The 16687-nt window shown below is 36.5% G+C and overlaps 1 protein-coding gene across 14 annotated transcripts in view; it reads left to right on the top strand.

The window, feature by feature from the left end:
* ADAM32 (ADAM metallopeptidase domain 32) overlaps positions 1-16687 on the top strand; it is a 159792-nt gene that overhangs the window by 62521 nt on the left and 80584 nt on the right. For 13 of the 14 annotated variants that reach the window (XR_007474639.1, XM_033415009.2, XM_049704281.1 and 10 more), the window contains 2 exons: positions 2412-2548; positions 13177-13354. The exons of the other annotated variant lie outside the window; for it this stretch is intronic. Coding sequence is in view for 12 of the 13 variants with exons in the window: in XM_033415009.2 (XP_033270900.2) it covers positions 2412-2548; positions 13177-13354 (315 nt within the window). In the remaining variant the exon portion in view is untranslated. The remainder of the gene's footprint in view (positions 1-2411; positions 2549-13176; positions 13355-16687) is intronic. 14 annotated transcript variants of the gene reach the window in all.

Here is a 16687-nt window from a genome sequence, read left to right as displayed (position 1 = left end):
TATGAATTTGTGTCCTTGTCCAGGTGTAGTGGGAAAACCAGCTTAGCTCTTTGTTTGTGGTCTTGACTCAATCTAACTGGCACTCCAGGTTTCCTGGCCAAACAGTGCCACAGGCTTTGCTCTGTGAACAATCAGTTCTGCCTGCCATACTCTCTGCTCACGTGTTGCTGCACTATGCAGCTACCAGGTGTTCTGACCAGGCTTCTGGTCAGGGGGAGCCGGGAGCTATACTAGGCATTAGGCAGGGCTATGAACAACTCCCCTGACTGGGTGGAGGTGGGTAGTGGACCAGGTTCCAGGGCTGGCAAAGCTTTTCATCTGAGGACTCAAATCAGGCATTCCCATACCTCATTGACTTCCCTTGTCATACTGTTCCACTGTCCTGGCTCTGCAGATGAGCACAGCTGCTAGTTGGCACCTACAGGTGCTATAGATGGGAACTCGGCCTGCCAAGATGCAAGCAGTGATTGCTGCAAGCCCTTCCTGCCTTCTCTGTCATGATCAGATTCCCAGGGGTCAAATCTCACTCATCCTTTGTGATTCTTATGAGGTAAGATCAGAGTAGGGGCTCCTAGAAGTGATCCACAATACTAGGGGATCTGGATGTCCACTCTAGGCTCTTTTCCCACTTGAGGGACCGTAGGCTCTGAGAAGACCTCTCGGTGTGGTGCTGCACCAGTCTTGGGGAGGGGCAATGCATTCAGTGTATATCTGCTCCTCCTAACCTTCTAATGAGGTCTGTCTTGGTCTCTGGTACAGGGGCTGCTTCAGCCTCACCTCCATGTTCTAGAATTTTCTCAGTGACGTCCATGAGTAGTTGCTAGTTGTTCTTCTTGTGAGGGGGAGTGAAGTTGGGAAAGACCTATGTTGCCATCTTGGTGATATCACTCCTGTTGCAATTTAATTCTTACTATGGACCTGGAGACAATGAGGGGTGATGAGACAAATGTCCCAGGTATTGTCATTAAGTGTCATTTTTTTAAATGTAGGGGCTCTTTCATTGTTTTTTTTAAATTAATTAATTTATTTTTGGCTGCGTCGGGTCTTTGTTACTATGCATGGGCTTTCTCTAGTTGCGGCGAGTGGGGGCTACTCTTCGTTGTGGTGCATGGGCTTCTCATTGTGGAGCACAGGCTATAGGCACGCGGGCTTCAGCAGTTGTGGCACGTAGGCTTCAGTAGTTGTGGCTCGCGGGCTCTAGAGCTCAGGCTCAGTAGTTGTGGTGCACAGGCTTAGTTGCTTCACGGCATGTGGGGTCTTCCCGGACTGTGGCTTGAACCCATGTCCCCTGCATTGGTAGGTGGATTCTTAACCACTGCTCCACCAGTGAAGCCCTCTTTCATTGTTTAGAGGGAGGCTTACTCTACGGGCAAGGGACGTCCAGGGATATTTGTTCATGTCACTCCAGTTGTTCCCACCCCAAGTTTCAGATTCTGACCCCTTCCACACCAAACCTGGTAGGTTTGATAGTTAAATTGGAGCTGGAACCCTACAGTACTTATAGCTAGGCCCTGAGTTTGGTCCTCAGCTGTATCAAACCAACAAGTGCAGGAGGTGATAGTCACTACAGTGCTGCTGCAGAGGCTTTCTGATTGCCTATTTGCATTATCAGTTGTTCATTTACAGTTTTTCCTTTCTGCTTTTCATAATGTGCTTCCTCTAGTACTGCCATAAGAAGCCAGTTGACCCCAAAATATTTATTATAGCTTGTGTTTATAACAGTGAAGTGCCTTGATGTTCCTCACAACTTGGCCTCTACCTACACCTTAACTTATGCCACATTTGGCAAAATTTGAGAAATTATGATGTCATTGCATATCATGAATTACCAGTGTCCCATTTCTCCTTGGCAAGGAAGATATTTATGCACTCATTAAATATGTGACAGCCTAATCACAAGAATGCTTTCCTGAGGGTCTGTTTTCCGTGGTTTCTCCTGATGCTAGTTAGTGTGTCATTGAAAATCTTGGCAGGAAGCAGATAGCGTACTTACAACTGAGGAATTTGGTTATGTGGCCACTTTGTGAGCTGAGGGGTGGGGTATCATGTGGACTCTCCTGAATGCACATGAGAGCTGTCCTAAGAAATTAGGTGAATGGAAGATCATGGTCCATATAGCCAAAAATCTAATGTAAAAATAGCTCTTTTATATAGTTAGGACAGTTATTTAAGAATTATCTTAAAAGCATTCAATTATTAAATCATGGCAAAGCTAGACATAGGCTCAATATGCTTATATCTCAATAAAATTTCATAAGAAGATCTTCAGCTTCTTACTTGTCCAATGAACTGCATTTCCATAATCTTAAGTATTTGATAAATCAATAAAATGTTCATAATTAGAAAAATATTACTTTTACCACCCTTCAGTGAATTGTCTTTTATTTGAATTTTCTTTGTTGTTAATGTAGTATCCCAAGGGGATAACTTTGGAGGCATTTTCAATTATTGTCACCCAGATGCTGGGACTCAGTCTGGGCATATCATATGATGACCCAAGGAAATGTCGATGTTCAGGAGCCATCTGCATAATGAGTCCAAAAGCCATGTAAGTTTTTAAAGAATAAGATTTATTTATTTGTTGTATTTATTTTGTTTTAAATAACTGAAGTGAAAAATTTTAGTATTTGCTTATAGCATGAATTAACTATAAATGGACCAAGGACCACAAAATATAAATATGAGATTTTAAGCCTAAGAATAGTATGGTGGGAGGTTAGCATTAAGAACAGTCAAAGATAGCAAATCCAGTCTGCAAGATACATTAGCAAAGGAATTCTCCATAGGCTGTGTATTTTAAGAAATCACTTAATAAGGATCTTTAAAAATATGTCATAGGCCAAAACAAGTGACCTTTGTTTTTAGACAAAATTTTCTGTTTTGCTTTTAGAGTATATTAATGTTGTGGAAAAACTATGATCTAAAGAATATAATATTTGTGTGACTTTGGATAAATTACTAGGCCTTGCTTAGATTTATTTTTGTCATCTTTAAAATGGGAATGATTATGCCTGTTCTCCTACTTCACAGAGTGATATAAGAATAAAATGAGAAAATAAAATGGGAAGGTGTTTTTTAAATTGTAAAATCCTACAAGTGTGTGATGGATTAGTTACAGTGATTTCTAAATTTGCCAGTGTTCCCCACATAGTGTATCGTACAAGGGCTACAGCAGATGTCATTAGTGTTCTACAGTTTTTATTTTTAAAAAGGGCCTATGTTAAGTATGACCTATTCATAACTGAAGAACAATCAAAAGTCAAAAGTGAAAAGAAGCCATTAATTTCTGAAAACATGCTCTTTTTATAGTTACTTCTAAGCACCACCTAAGGTTAACACTTTCTAAAAATAGCTCAAACACAAACATATATATTTTTATATACACACATTTTATTACAATTTAGTTCTCCATGGATTATATATAAAAACTATTTTATATGTATAAAATATATAATTTCATTAAATTAAATGTATAATAAATTAAATATAACATTTATTAAATCAAATATAAAATTTATATAGCTATATAAGCAATATGAAAATTACCATTCTGGGCCTATTGTCCATTTGGCCAACTATTCTCAAGTATGCTATGACAAGATGTTTTGTGTAGGTCACCCAGAGTCTGGGATTAATGATAATAAAAATAACAAATATTTACGTTGTGCTTGCTATGTGCTAGAGACTATTTCAAACACTTTACATATGTTAAGTCATTTGATCCTCACATCTCTTTAGGGTAGGTCCTGTTATTCTCATCTTTACAGATAAGAAACTGAATTATAAAAGGATAACTATCTGTGGTCAGAGAGCTGGTTGTGGCAGTCCTGAGTTTTGAACCCAGGCATTCTGGCTTTAGAATCTGTGTTAATAAGCCTTTGGATTTGTATGGTGCTGTATGACATTTAAACTGCTTTCATACATATTGTCCAGTTTCTTAAAAAACTTTTGTGATGTGTGTAGAGCAAGTATTATCTTAATTTTTACAAAATCTAACAATTTTATATGCATATATATGTAAGATATATAAATGAACATATAAGATCTATCTATAAATGTAGATAGATATATCTTTTGCATTTCTAGAGTACATCTCATTCATTATTTTATGTAATTTTCAAAGAAGGCATGTGAGTAAGTAAGGCAACTATGATTATTTCCATTTGTCTTTTTCCATGTGTGTTTTTTTTTTTAAAGCCCTGGAGTACAGAGAGCCTAAATGACTCTACATTGGATATACAGATAATAAGTGGCCAACTTCAGCTGATATCAGTAATGTCACCAATGATTTATTGGGTACTCACTATAAACCAAAGAGTTGAATTAGGTACTTTACTTGTTTATTAACATTTAATCCTCATAACAACCCTAAGAAGTGGATGGGTACTATCCGTATCTTGTAGATGAGAAAACTGAAACTTGGAGAGTTTGATCACTTTGCTTAAAATCTCATAAGTCACAAGATTGGTACTAGTCAACAGGTTTATCTGACTCAAAGCTTTTGTTATTTTCTCTACTCCATATTGACTTCATATAGAGGACAGTTAATGTATTGGAGTTAATTTAAACCAAGTAGCAAAAGAACATTAAAATATATTCGTACAAACTTCATTCTTTAGTTCAATAATCCTTCTAGTATATTATTTTGATGATGCAATTTATATCTACTTTTTAAAAGTGGATAACTTTTAACATAGTCTGAACAAACAAATAGTTCAGAAGTGGAGGGAGGAAAGAGCATAGAAAGTGGCAAAAGCTATGAATGTAGGAACTTAGGGAAAACTCATGGTGAAGGTTTGCTTACCTATCCAGTTGCATCATTTTACAAAAGGGCAAAAACATTTAGAAGGAGTATGGAGTTATCAGTTATCCAAAGAAATTGAATTATTTTATTCTTATTGCTTTCTCTTAATTTCTTGCTAAGACCAATTTTATTAAGCTATGGGAATTTGATTGGGGAAGAGGAGGTACCATCTTGGAGTAAGGAATACATTGAGGGGAATGTGGGCTTTGGAATCTTTCACTTGTTTGCTATTTTCCCTAACCCTTATTTTTCTCATCTGAAAAATGAAGATCATGATAGGTACATCTCACAGTTGTTGTGAGGATGCAATTAATCAAGTAAGTTACTTATCAGTGTGCTGGTATCTCTTCTTATTTGAGGAATAGAAAGACCTAGGAGGTATTAAAATGGTGGTGTAGGGATACACAAGAACAGTGAGAATATGGAACGTTGGGAAAGAAGTGTAGACAAGAGACAGACCCTGAAAGAAAAATGAAATACTGTAAAATGCTGTCAAGTGCTAACTCCAACTTCAGAAAAATGGTAGAGAGTACAACATTTTTTTTGCATAATTTCCTTCTGTCACATAATTTCTCTGTTCTTTGAATACAGAACTTAGGCTAGTTATATCATAGTTTCAATAAGCCTTTATAAAATAATTTGGGAGCAAAATAACATAGCATTAGAATTTAGAGTGCAAAATCGCAACCAAATGAACGTTAGGAAAAACTTCAGATAATTGATTCAAGTAAACTTTGGGAACACACATTCTTGGTTAAGAACTGCCATATGGGCAGCGAAAAGGTGAATAATTAGGGATTATATACAGTTAGCTATAAATAGTTCCCAGATCAAAAATATTATACAGTTTTTTTATTTAAAAGTTTTCTTCACCGTTCAGTTTTGGTGCTAAGATCATCAAAATTTATGGTTTATAGTAAAATATCTATTAATATTTAATAGTAAATATTTTATTGAATTATTTACTGTTCAAAGATGAAATTTTGAGTAAAAAGTACCTGAATTTGGAGTCTTAGATAACTGTGTGTGAATACTGATCCTGCTAATGTACAAACTATCTGAGTTTGAAGAGGTTTCTAGCTTCTCTAAACTTTAATTCAGTTTCTATAAAATGTTGATGACAATACCAACCTCTCTGGTTTGTTGTGAGGATTAAATAATCAAGGGAATAAAATATCTGGCTGATAATAGGCACTCAATAAATGTCAGTTACCTCCTTACCTTACAAAGTTGTACTGCATATGCAGAGTGACTCATCTTATGGAAATATTGTCTGAAGTTATTTTTATTAGTGGTATATGGACATAATTATGTTAAATTTTGATTAATATACAATTTCTGTGAAATCTTTGAGAAAGCTCAGGACTAAGCACAGTACAGTCTGTTTAACGAAAGTTTGTTGTTATTAGGAAGAATCAACAGACAGTTGGTTCTATGTTTGCTTAGAACTGTGCAGGTAATAAGTGATACCAACCATAAAGATGACAAAATTCCTGCTTCAAACAACTTACAATTCAATGAATTATCTATCATATTATATATGTAGTACAAACCTATGAATAAACATTGAAAAACCATTGAAATAGAAGAGATTCAAACTTTCAAAGAGTTTGATTCTTAATTTGGTCAAGGGAAAGATAGAGGAAGTAGAAGTTTGAAGAGTTGTTGATACACATCTGGGAATTTACATAAATGGATATTTGGTTGTCTCCGTGCCATTATTTCAGTGGTATTTCACCTAGGCAGAGGTATCATACACATACATAACCATATTTTTTCTGTATATGCAAGAATTTACATACAACCACACCCATTAGCTCAAAACTTTCTCTTAGGTAGATTTAGTTTGTAATGCATATAAAAAATAAAATTTATCTATTCTGTCTTTTCTTCCAGTTTTACTGAAATATAACTGACATATAGCGCTGTATAAATTTAGGGTGTACAGCATAATGATTTGATTTACATCCATCATGAAATGATTATCACAATAAGTTTAGTGAACATCCATCATCTCATATAGATAATTAAAGAAGTAGAAAAATTTTTTTCATGTGATGAGAACTTTTAGGATTTACTCTCAACAAATTTCATATATAACATAGAGCAATGTTAATTATATTTATAATATTGTACATTACATCCCTAGTACTTACTTATAACTGGGAGTTTGTGACTTTGACTGCCTTCATGCAGTTCCCCTTCCCCCCACACATCTGATTTCTTTTTCTATGAGTTTTTTGTTTGTTTTGTTAGTCCTGTTATACAACATAGTGATTTGATATTTCTATACATTTCAAAATGATCACCATGATGTCTAGTTATATGTCACCATACAAAGATAATACATAGTTACTGTGTTCCCCATTTTATTTTAAATATTTTACTTGTATTTTTTTATTTTAAATATTTTATTTTATTTATTTATTTTGGCTGTGCTGGGAGGCATGTGGGATCTTAGTTCCCCGACCAGGGATCGAACTGGCACCCCCTGCAGTGGAAGTGCAGAGTCTTAACCACTGGACCGCCAGGGAAGTCCCCACAGTACATTTTATACCTGCGATTCATTTATTTTGCAGCTAGAAGTTTGCACCTTTTAATCTCCCTCACCTATGTCTTCCCCCCTCCCCCCCGGAAACCACCTCTTTGTTCTCTGATTCTATAACTGTTTCTGTTTTGCTCTGTTAGTTCATTTGTTTTGTTTTTTAGATTCCACATATAAGTGGATCATACAGTATTTATCTTTCTCTGCCTGACTTATTTCACTTAGCATAATGCCCCCTAGTTCCATCCCTGTTATCACAAATGGCAAGCTTTCATTGTTTTTTATGGCTGAGTAATTTCCAGTGTGTGTATATGTGTGTGTGTGTGTGTGTGTGTGTGTGTGTGTGTATGTATGTGTGTGTGTGTATGTGTGTGTGTGTGTGTATACACACACACACACACACACACACACACACACACACATACACCACATCTTCTATTCCCATTAATCTATTGATGGGCACTTAGGTTGTGTCCATACCTTAACTATTGTAAATAATGCTCTAATGAACATAGGGATGCATGTATCTTTTCTAATTTGCATTTTTGTTTCTTCAGATAAATACACAGGAGTGGAATTGACAAATCATATGGTAGTTCTGTTTTGAAATTTTGAAGAATCTCCGTACTGTTTTTCATAGTGACTGCACCAATTTACATTCCCACCAACAGTGCATGAGGGTTTCCTTTTCTCCACATTCTCGCCAACACTCGCTATTTGTTTTCTTTTTTGATAATAACCCTTCTGACAGGTGTGAGGTAGTATTTTTTTGTGATTCAGTTTCCATAATGACTAGTGATGTTGAACATATTTCCATGTGCCTGTTGGCCATCTGTATGTCTTCTATTGGATCTATTCAGGTCCTCTACACACTTTTTCAGTTGGGTTGTTTTATTGATGTTGAATTGTATGAGTTCCTTGTATATTTTAAATATCAACCTGTTATTAGCTATGTCATTTGCAAGTATCTTCTCCCATTCAATACGCCACCATTTCATTTTGTTGATAGTTTCCTTCACTGTACAAGAGCTTTTCAGTTTGATGTAGTCCCATTTATTTATTTTTGCTTTTGTTTCCCTTGCCTGAAGAGACAGATACAAAAAAATATTACTAAGATCAATGTCTAAAGAGCTTACTGCCTGTTTACTTCTAGAAGTTTTATGGTTTAAGTCTTACATTTAAGTCTTTAATCCGTTTTGAATTTATTTTTCTCCATAGTGTGAGAGAGTAGTCTAGTTTGTTTCTTTTGTATGTAGCTGTTCAGCACAATTTATTGAACAGGCCGTCTTTTCTCCATTTTATATTCTTGCCTTCTTTGTCATAGATTAATTGACCATAAGTGCGTGAGTTTATTTCTGGGCTTTCTGTTCTGTTCCACTTATCCATGTGTCTGTTTTTGTGCCAGTACCATACTTGTTTGTTGACTGGCACTTTGTACCATAGTTTGAAATCAGGGAGTGTGATACCTCCAACTCTGTTCTTTTTCAAGATTTCTGTGGCTATTTGGAGTCTGTTGTGCTTCCATACAAATTTTATAATTATTTGTTCTAGCTCTGTGAAAAATGCCATTAATATTTTGATAGAAATTGCATTGAATCTATAGATTTCCTTGGGTAGTATGATCATTTTAACAGCAATTGATAATGGGATTGTTTTCTTAATTTCTCTTTCTCATAGTTTGTTGTTAATGTATAGAAATGTATCACATTGTATCCTGCACATTTACTGAATTCATTGATCAGTTCTAGTAGTTTTTTGGTGGTGTCGTTAGGATTTTCTATATATAGTATCATGTCATCTGCAGAAAGTGACAGTTTTCTTTCTTTGTTTCCAATTTGGATTCCTTTTATTTCTTTTTCTAGTCTGATTGCTGCGGCTAGGACTTCCAATACTATGTTGAATAAAATTGGTGAGAGTGGAAATCCTTGTCTTATTCCTGATCTTGGAGGAAATGCTTTCAGCTTTTCACATTTGAGTATGATATTAGCTGTGGATTTGTCATATGTTTAAATCTGAAGTGAGTCTCTTGTAGGAAGCTTATGTATGGATGTTGTTTTTGTATCCATTCAGCCACTCTGTGCCTTTGATTGGAGCATTTAGTCCATTTACATTTAAATTAATTATTGATATGTATGTACTTATTCCCATTTTGTTAATTGTTTTGGAGTTGTTTTTGTAGTTCTTTTTTGTTGAGGTCCTCTTCCTTTTTTCTCTTTTCTTATGATTTGATGCCTACATTTGGTGTTATGTTTGGATGCCTTTCTCTTTTTTGTGTGTATATCTACTATAGATTTTTGGTTTGTCGTTACCATGAGGTTTGTGTATAGCAATATATATATATGCTTGTTTTAAGTTGCTGATCTCTTAAGTTCAAACACGTTTTAACAACCCTGCATTTTTACTTCCCACCCCCAATGTTTACGGTTTTTGACATCACCTTTTTGTTTGTGTATCCCTTAACTACTTATTGTAGATGTAGATGATTTTACTACTTTTTTTTTTTCTTTTTTGTGGTACGCGGGCCTCTCACTGCTGTGGCCTCTCCCGTTGCGGAGCACAGGCTCCGGATGCACAGGCTCAACGGCCATGGTTCACGGGCCCAGCCACTCTGCGCCATGTGGGATCCTCCCGGACCGGGGCACGAACCCGTGTCCCCTGCATCGGCAGGCGGACTCTCAACCACTGCACCACCAGGGAAGCCCTGATTTTACTACTTTTGTCTTTTAACCTTCCTACTAGATTTATAAGCTGTTGATTTATTACCTTTGTTGTATATTTGCATTTCCCTATAAGATTTTTTCTTTTGTAATTTTCATGTTTCTAGTTTTGGCCTTTTCTTTTTCACATAGAGAAGCTCCTTTAACATTTCTTGTAAAGCTGGTTTGGTGGTACCCATTTATTAGCATTTGCTTGTCTGTAAAACTTTTGACCTTGCCATCAAATCTGAATGAAAGCCTTGCCAGCTAGACTATTCTTGGCTGTAGTTTTTCTTCCTTTCATCACTTTAAATATACGGTGCCACTCTCTTCTGGCCTGCAGAGTTTCTGCTATAAAGTCAGATGATAGCCTTACGGGAGTTCCCTTGTATGTAACTTGTTGCTTTTTCCTTGCTGCTTTTAATATTCTGTCTTTATCTTTAATTTTTGTCATTTTCACTACAGCGTGTCTTGGTGTGTTCCTCTTTGGGTTGATCCTCTTTGGGACTCTCTGTAACTCCTGTACCTGGATGTCTGTTTCCTTTCCCACCTTAGGGAAGTCTTCAGCTATTATGTCTTCAAATACAGTATGTCCTCTGCTCCATTTTCTCTCTATCTTCTCCTTCTGGGGCTACTATAATGTGACTGTTAGTATGTTTGATATCGTCCCAGAGGTCTCTTAAGCTGTCCTCATTTCTTCTTATACATGTTTCTTTTTCCTGTTCAGCTTCAGTGATTTTTCACTGCTCTATTCTAGCTCACTGATTTGTTCCTCTGTATCATCTAACCTATTGTTGATTCGTTGTGGTAGATTTCTTATTTCAAGTATTGTATTCTTCATCTCTCTTTGTTTCTTCTTTGAATTTTCTAACTCTTTGTTCATGGCTCGCTCTGTTCGTCCATTCTTCTCCCGAATTTTATGAGCATCTTTATGATTGTTACCTTGAACTCTGTATCAGGTAGATTGCTTGTCTCCACCTCACTCAGTTCTTCTTTTGGGGTTTTATCTTTTTCTTTCATTTGGAACGTATTCCTCTGTTGCCTCATGTTGCCTAATTTGCTGTTTTTATTTCTATGTATCTGGTATTTGGTTGTTTCCCAAACTTGGAGAAATGACCTTTTGTAGATGTCCTATGCGTCACAGCAGCACATTCCTCTCTGGTCCCAGACCTATATGCTCTAGCGGTCCCCCTAAGAGGACTGTGAGGGTCCTTCTATTGTGATGGGCTGACTACTGTGGGTGGTCTGGTAGACTTGGCTGGACTGGCCCCCTGTCCAGTTGGTTGCCAGTCCCTGCCTTGTTCAGAGGCTGCCGGCCACTGGTGGGTAGAGCTGTGTCACAGGTGGCTGACTGTGGAAACTCATGGGGTCCTGGGGCTAGTGCTGGCCCAGTGGTGGGTGGATCTGGGGTTGGGGTGAGTGGCTATGGGCCCAGGGGTCCTGGATCTAATATCAGTCTGCTGGTGGGTGGGACCAGTTCCTGACATGGCTTACTGCATGGTCCAGTGTGTCCAAAGCTGTTGACAGCCTGCTAGTAAGCAGGGCTGGATCCCAGGTTGGCTGATGAAGGGGTCCGAGGTGTCCCAGAGCTGGTGTTAATCTACTCGTGTAGCTCAGAGGGTCCTGGGGCTGGTGTTGGCCTGCTGGTGGGTCAGCTGGGTCCTGACATGGCAGGCTGCAGGGCTCTGATGGTCCTGGTGGGACTGGTGTCTGCCCACTGGTTGGTGGGGCTAGAATCCAGGGGATACCAGGGCTGGTGGTATCCCCTGGTGGGAGAGGTTGTGCGAGTGTTGAGCTGGCTGCTGGGGGGAGGCTGGTCTCAGGGAGGCTAGAACTGGCTCACTGGTGGGTCACCCAGCCAGGGGTATGGGTCTTGCCTTTACTACGTCTCCACCCTTCCCACCCATCTACTTGTGGTTCCTTCTTCATATCTTTAGTTGTAGAAGATCTTTTCTGCTACTCTTCTAGTCTTTCTCATCAATAATTGCTCTTTGAATAGTTATAAATTTGATGTGCCTATGGGAGGAGGTGAGCTTAGAGTCTTCCTACTCCAACATCTTGGTCACTCTCTTATCTGTTCTTAATTTTTTTTATTGTAGTTGAAATACTCAACAGGAATTGTCTTAACCAATTTTAAGTTTATTACTTAACTATAGGCACTATGCTGAACAGCAGATCTCTATAATTTATTCATCTTGTATAACTGAAACTTTACACCCATTTTACAACTCCCCATTTGCCCCTCCTCCCAGCCCCTTGTCAACTCTGCATCTGTGAGTTTGACTCTTAAATATCTCATGTAAGTGAAAGCATGAAGTATGTCACTTCCTGTGACTAGCTTATTTCACTTAGCATAATGTCCTCGAGGCTTTTCTGTGTTGTTGCGTGTGTCAGGACTTGCTTCTTTTTTTTTTAAGGCGGAATAATATTCCATTGCAGATATGAACCACATTTGCTTTATCCGTTCACCTTTCAGTGGACATTTAGGTTGACTCCATAGCTTTGCTATCGTGAATATTGCTGCAATAAACATGGGAGTGCACATATAACTTATATATCCTGATTTCAGTAGTTTTAGATATATACCCAGAAGTAGGATTGCTGGATCATATGATAGTTCTAGTTTTAATTTTTTGAGGAACCTCACACCTGTTTTCAAAAGAGCCTGGACCAATTTACATTTCCATAAACAATATACTAGGGTTCCAATTTCTATCCATCCTCGACAGCACTGTTTATCTATTTTTTAAAGAATCATAGCCATCTTAACAGGTGTGAGGTCTTTTGTTTTATTTTTGCGTTTCCCTGATGATTAGTTATACTGATAACCTTTTAACATACCTGTTGGTTATTTATATGTGTCTTCTTTGGGGAAATGTCTATCCAAATCTTTGCCCATTTTCTAGTTGGGTTGTTTAGTTTTGCCTATGGAACTTAATTTTGTTTTGAGAAGATATGTATTCCAGTGAATGAAATCACATGACCTCCTGCAGAATGACTTTGGCCTCTGAGCACTTGTTATGAACATTTATCATTACCTCTTGAATTTAACATTTTGAAATTAACTTATGTAATATAGAGTTGTGTTTTCAGAAGTATACTGCCATGACATTATACGGATTCATCTTTAGGCAATCCAGCGGTGTGAAGACTTTTAGCAATTGCAGTTTGAGTGACTTTGAAAATTTCATTTCAAATATGGGTGCCCGGTGTCTTCAGAATAAGCCACAAATGCAGAGGGCTCCGGCATCAATCTGTGGAAATGGCAGAGTGGAGGGAAATGAAATCTGTGACTGTGGTACTGAGGAAGTAAGTGTGATAATTGGAAAATTGATAAATTTATTGTTTTAGTTCAACTCTTTGTCATATATGTTATATATCTCAAATATGACTGAGTACTGTGCAACATATTGGCAGTAATAAAATCAAGGTTGAAATACACACAAGAATATACCATCTAGATTTAATAGGTTGAAGAGTTTTGGACAAATATAAGAATATTCCCAAAAAATTATTGCTGACAGGAAAAAAGGGAAGTCTACAATGAGCTTTTGGTTCCAGACTAAATATGTAAAATCTTTCAAACCTGTGCTTAACTTTTGGACATTTGATAAGTGTCTTATTGAAGATCAATGTGGGAGCAGACCATCAAGTATCCTTTAGGGTATTGCCTCACAATGGAATCAGCAGTATGGGGAGGGAAGACTGTTAAAGTTACAGTCTGAACATTGGGTGAGTTTGATTACTCACTTGATAGAGAAGCCCTAGAGAAAATATAATGAATGCAAAAAGTCCAGGGTGTAATGCTTCTAGACAGTTCAGTTTTTGCAGCAGTACTGCAAATATGATAAATGTTCACGATCATAAGATAGAAATGATATTAGGATTGGATACATGCATGGGTCAGAACAAACTTGTACTCATATCACATTGTTTTAATACTGTGCCTTTATATTATGTTTCACCATTTGGTAGAACAAGTCCTCCCTTTTTACTCTTCATCTATTTTTAAATCAATTTTCTTGGAGGCATCATCTGCATACAATAGAATACAACAAATATAAGTATACAGGTGGATGAATGTTTGCAAATGTACACAAGCATTGGTACAATTCAGGTAGAGATTTTTTTTCATTTTTTAAATTGACCTACAACACTGTGTTAATTCCTATTACACAACATAGTGAATCAATATTCTATACATTTCAAAATGATCATCTTGATAAGTCTAGTTATGATATGTCACCATATAAAGATATTACATAGTTATTGACTATGTTCCCCACACTGTACATATTATACTCCTGACTCATTTATTTTGCAGCTAGAATTTTGTACCTCTTAATCTCCCTCACCTAGTTCTTTCCTCCCCCCAAACCCCTTCCCTCTGGCAACCACCGGTTTGTTCTTTGTATCTATAACCCTGTTTCTGTCTTGCTGTGTTTGTTCATTTGTTATATTTTTAGATTCCACATAAAAGTGAAATCATACGGTATCTGTCTATCTCTGTCTGACTTATTTCACCTAACATAATACCCTCTAGGTCCATCCGTGCTTTTACAAATGGTAAAATTTCATTCTTTTTTTTATGGCTGAGTAATATTCCATTGTATATATGTACCACATCTTCTTTATGCATTTATCTATTGATAGGCACTTAGTTTACTTCCATATCTTAGTTATTGTAAATAATGCTGCAGTGAACATATGGGTGCATATATCTTTTTCTTTTATTGAGTATCAATGATTTTAAATATTATGTTAATTTTAGGCATACAACATAGTGATTAAATATTTTTATAGACTGTACTTCATTTAAAGTTGTTATTTTAAAAAGGGCTATATTTCCCTGTGCTGTACAATGTATTTTTGGAGCTTATTTATTTTATGCATAGTAGTTTGTACCTCTTAATTCCCTACCCCATCTTCCCCTTCTTCCCTTTCCCCACTGGTAACCAGTAGTTTGACCTCTATATCTGGGAATCTGTTTCTGCTTTGTCATATTCATTCATTTGTTTTATTTTTTATATTCCACATATAAGTGATAACATAGAGTACTTGTCTTTGTCTGTCTGACTTATTTCACTAAGCATAATACCCTCTAGGGCCATCTATGTGGTTGCAAATGGAAAACTTTTATTCTTTTTTATGGTCGAGTAATATTCTATTGTATATGTGTACCACGTCTTCTTTATCCATTCATCTGTTGATGGACACTTATGTTGCTTCCACATCTTGGCAACTGTTAAGTAATGCTGCTATGAACATTGGGGTGCATGTGTATTTTTGAATTAATGTTTTTGTTTTCTTTGGGTATATATTCAGGAGTGGAATTGCTGGATCATATGGTAGCTTGATTTTTAGGGGTTTTTTTGAGGAACCTCCATACTGTTTTCCATAGTGGGAAACAGTGTACAAGAGTTCTCTTTTCTCCACTTACTTGCCAACATTTGTTATTTGTGATCTTTTTGATGATAGTGATTCTGACACGTGTGAGTTGATATCTCATTGTGGTTTTGATTTGCATTTCCCTAATGATTAGTGTTGTTAGCATCTTTTCATGTGCCTATTGGCCATCTGTATGTTTTCTTTGGAAAAATGTGTATTCAGGTCTCCTGCCCATTTTTAAATCAGGTTATTTGTTTTTTGGATATTGAGTTGTATGAGCTGTTTATATATTTTGGATATTAACTCCTTATCAGGCATATTATTTGCAAACATTTTCTCACATTCAATAAGTTGTTTTTTGCTTTGGTCAGTGGTTTCATGTGCTGCACAAAAGCTTTTAAGTTTAATTAGGTCCCATCTGTTTATTTTTGTTTCCTTTGCCTTAAGAGACAGATCCAAAAAATATTGTTGCAGTTCATGTCAGAGTGTTCTGCATATGTTTTCTTCTAGGAGTTTTATGTTTTCTGGTCTTATATTTATGTCTTTAATCCATTTTGAGTTTATTTTAATATATGGTTTACGAAAATGTTTCAGTTTTATTCTTTTAATGTAGCTGTCCAGATTTCCAGCACTACTTATTAAAGAGATTGTCTTTCCCCCATTGTATATCCTTGCCTCCTTTGTTGAAGATTAATTGACCATAAGTGCGTGGGTTTATTTCTGGACTCTCTACTCTGTTCCATTGATCTATGTGCTGTTTTTGTGCCTGTATCATACTGTTTTGATGACTGTCTCTTTATACTATAGTTTGAAATCAAGGAGTATGGTACCTCCAGCTCTGTTCTTCTTTCTTCAGATTGCTTTGGCTATTTGCACTCTTTTATGTTTCCATACAAATGTTAGAATTATTTGTTACAGCTCTGTGAAAAATGCCATTAATATTTTGATAGGAATTGCATTGAATGTATAGATTGCCTTGGGTACTATGGCCATTTTAGCAATATTAATTCTGCCAGTCTATGAACACTGTATATCTTTCCATCTGTGTCATCTTCAATTTCTTTCATCAGTGGCTTATGGTTTTCCAAATACAGGTCTTTTACCTCCTTAGTTAGATTTCTTCCTAGATATTTTATTCTTTTGGATGTAATTCTAAATGGGATTGTTTTCTTAATTTCTCTTTTGTTAATTCATTGTTAGTGTAAAGAAATGCAACAAATTTCTGTATATTGATTTTGTATCCTGCACTTAACA

This window comes from Orcinus orca, chromosome 21 (assembly GCF_937001465.1).
Source record: "Orcinus orca chromosome 21, mOrcOrc1.1, whole genome shotgun sequence".
NCBI lineage: Eukaryota > Metazoa > Chordata > Mammalia > Artiodactyla > Delphinidae > Orcinus > Orcinus orca.
Note: the sequence above shows the minus strand (reverse complement) of the source record. Positions and strands in the feature narration are given on the sequence as shown.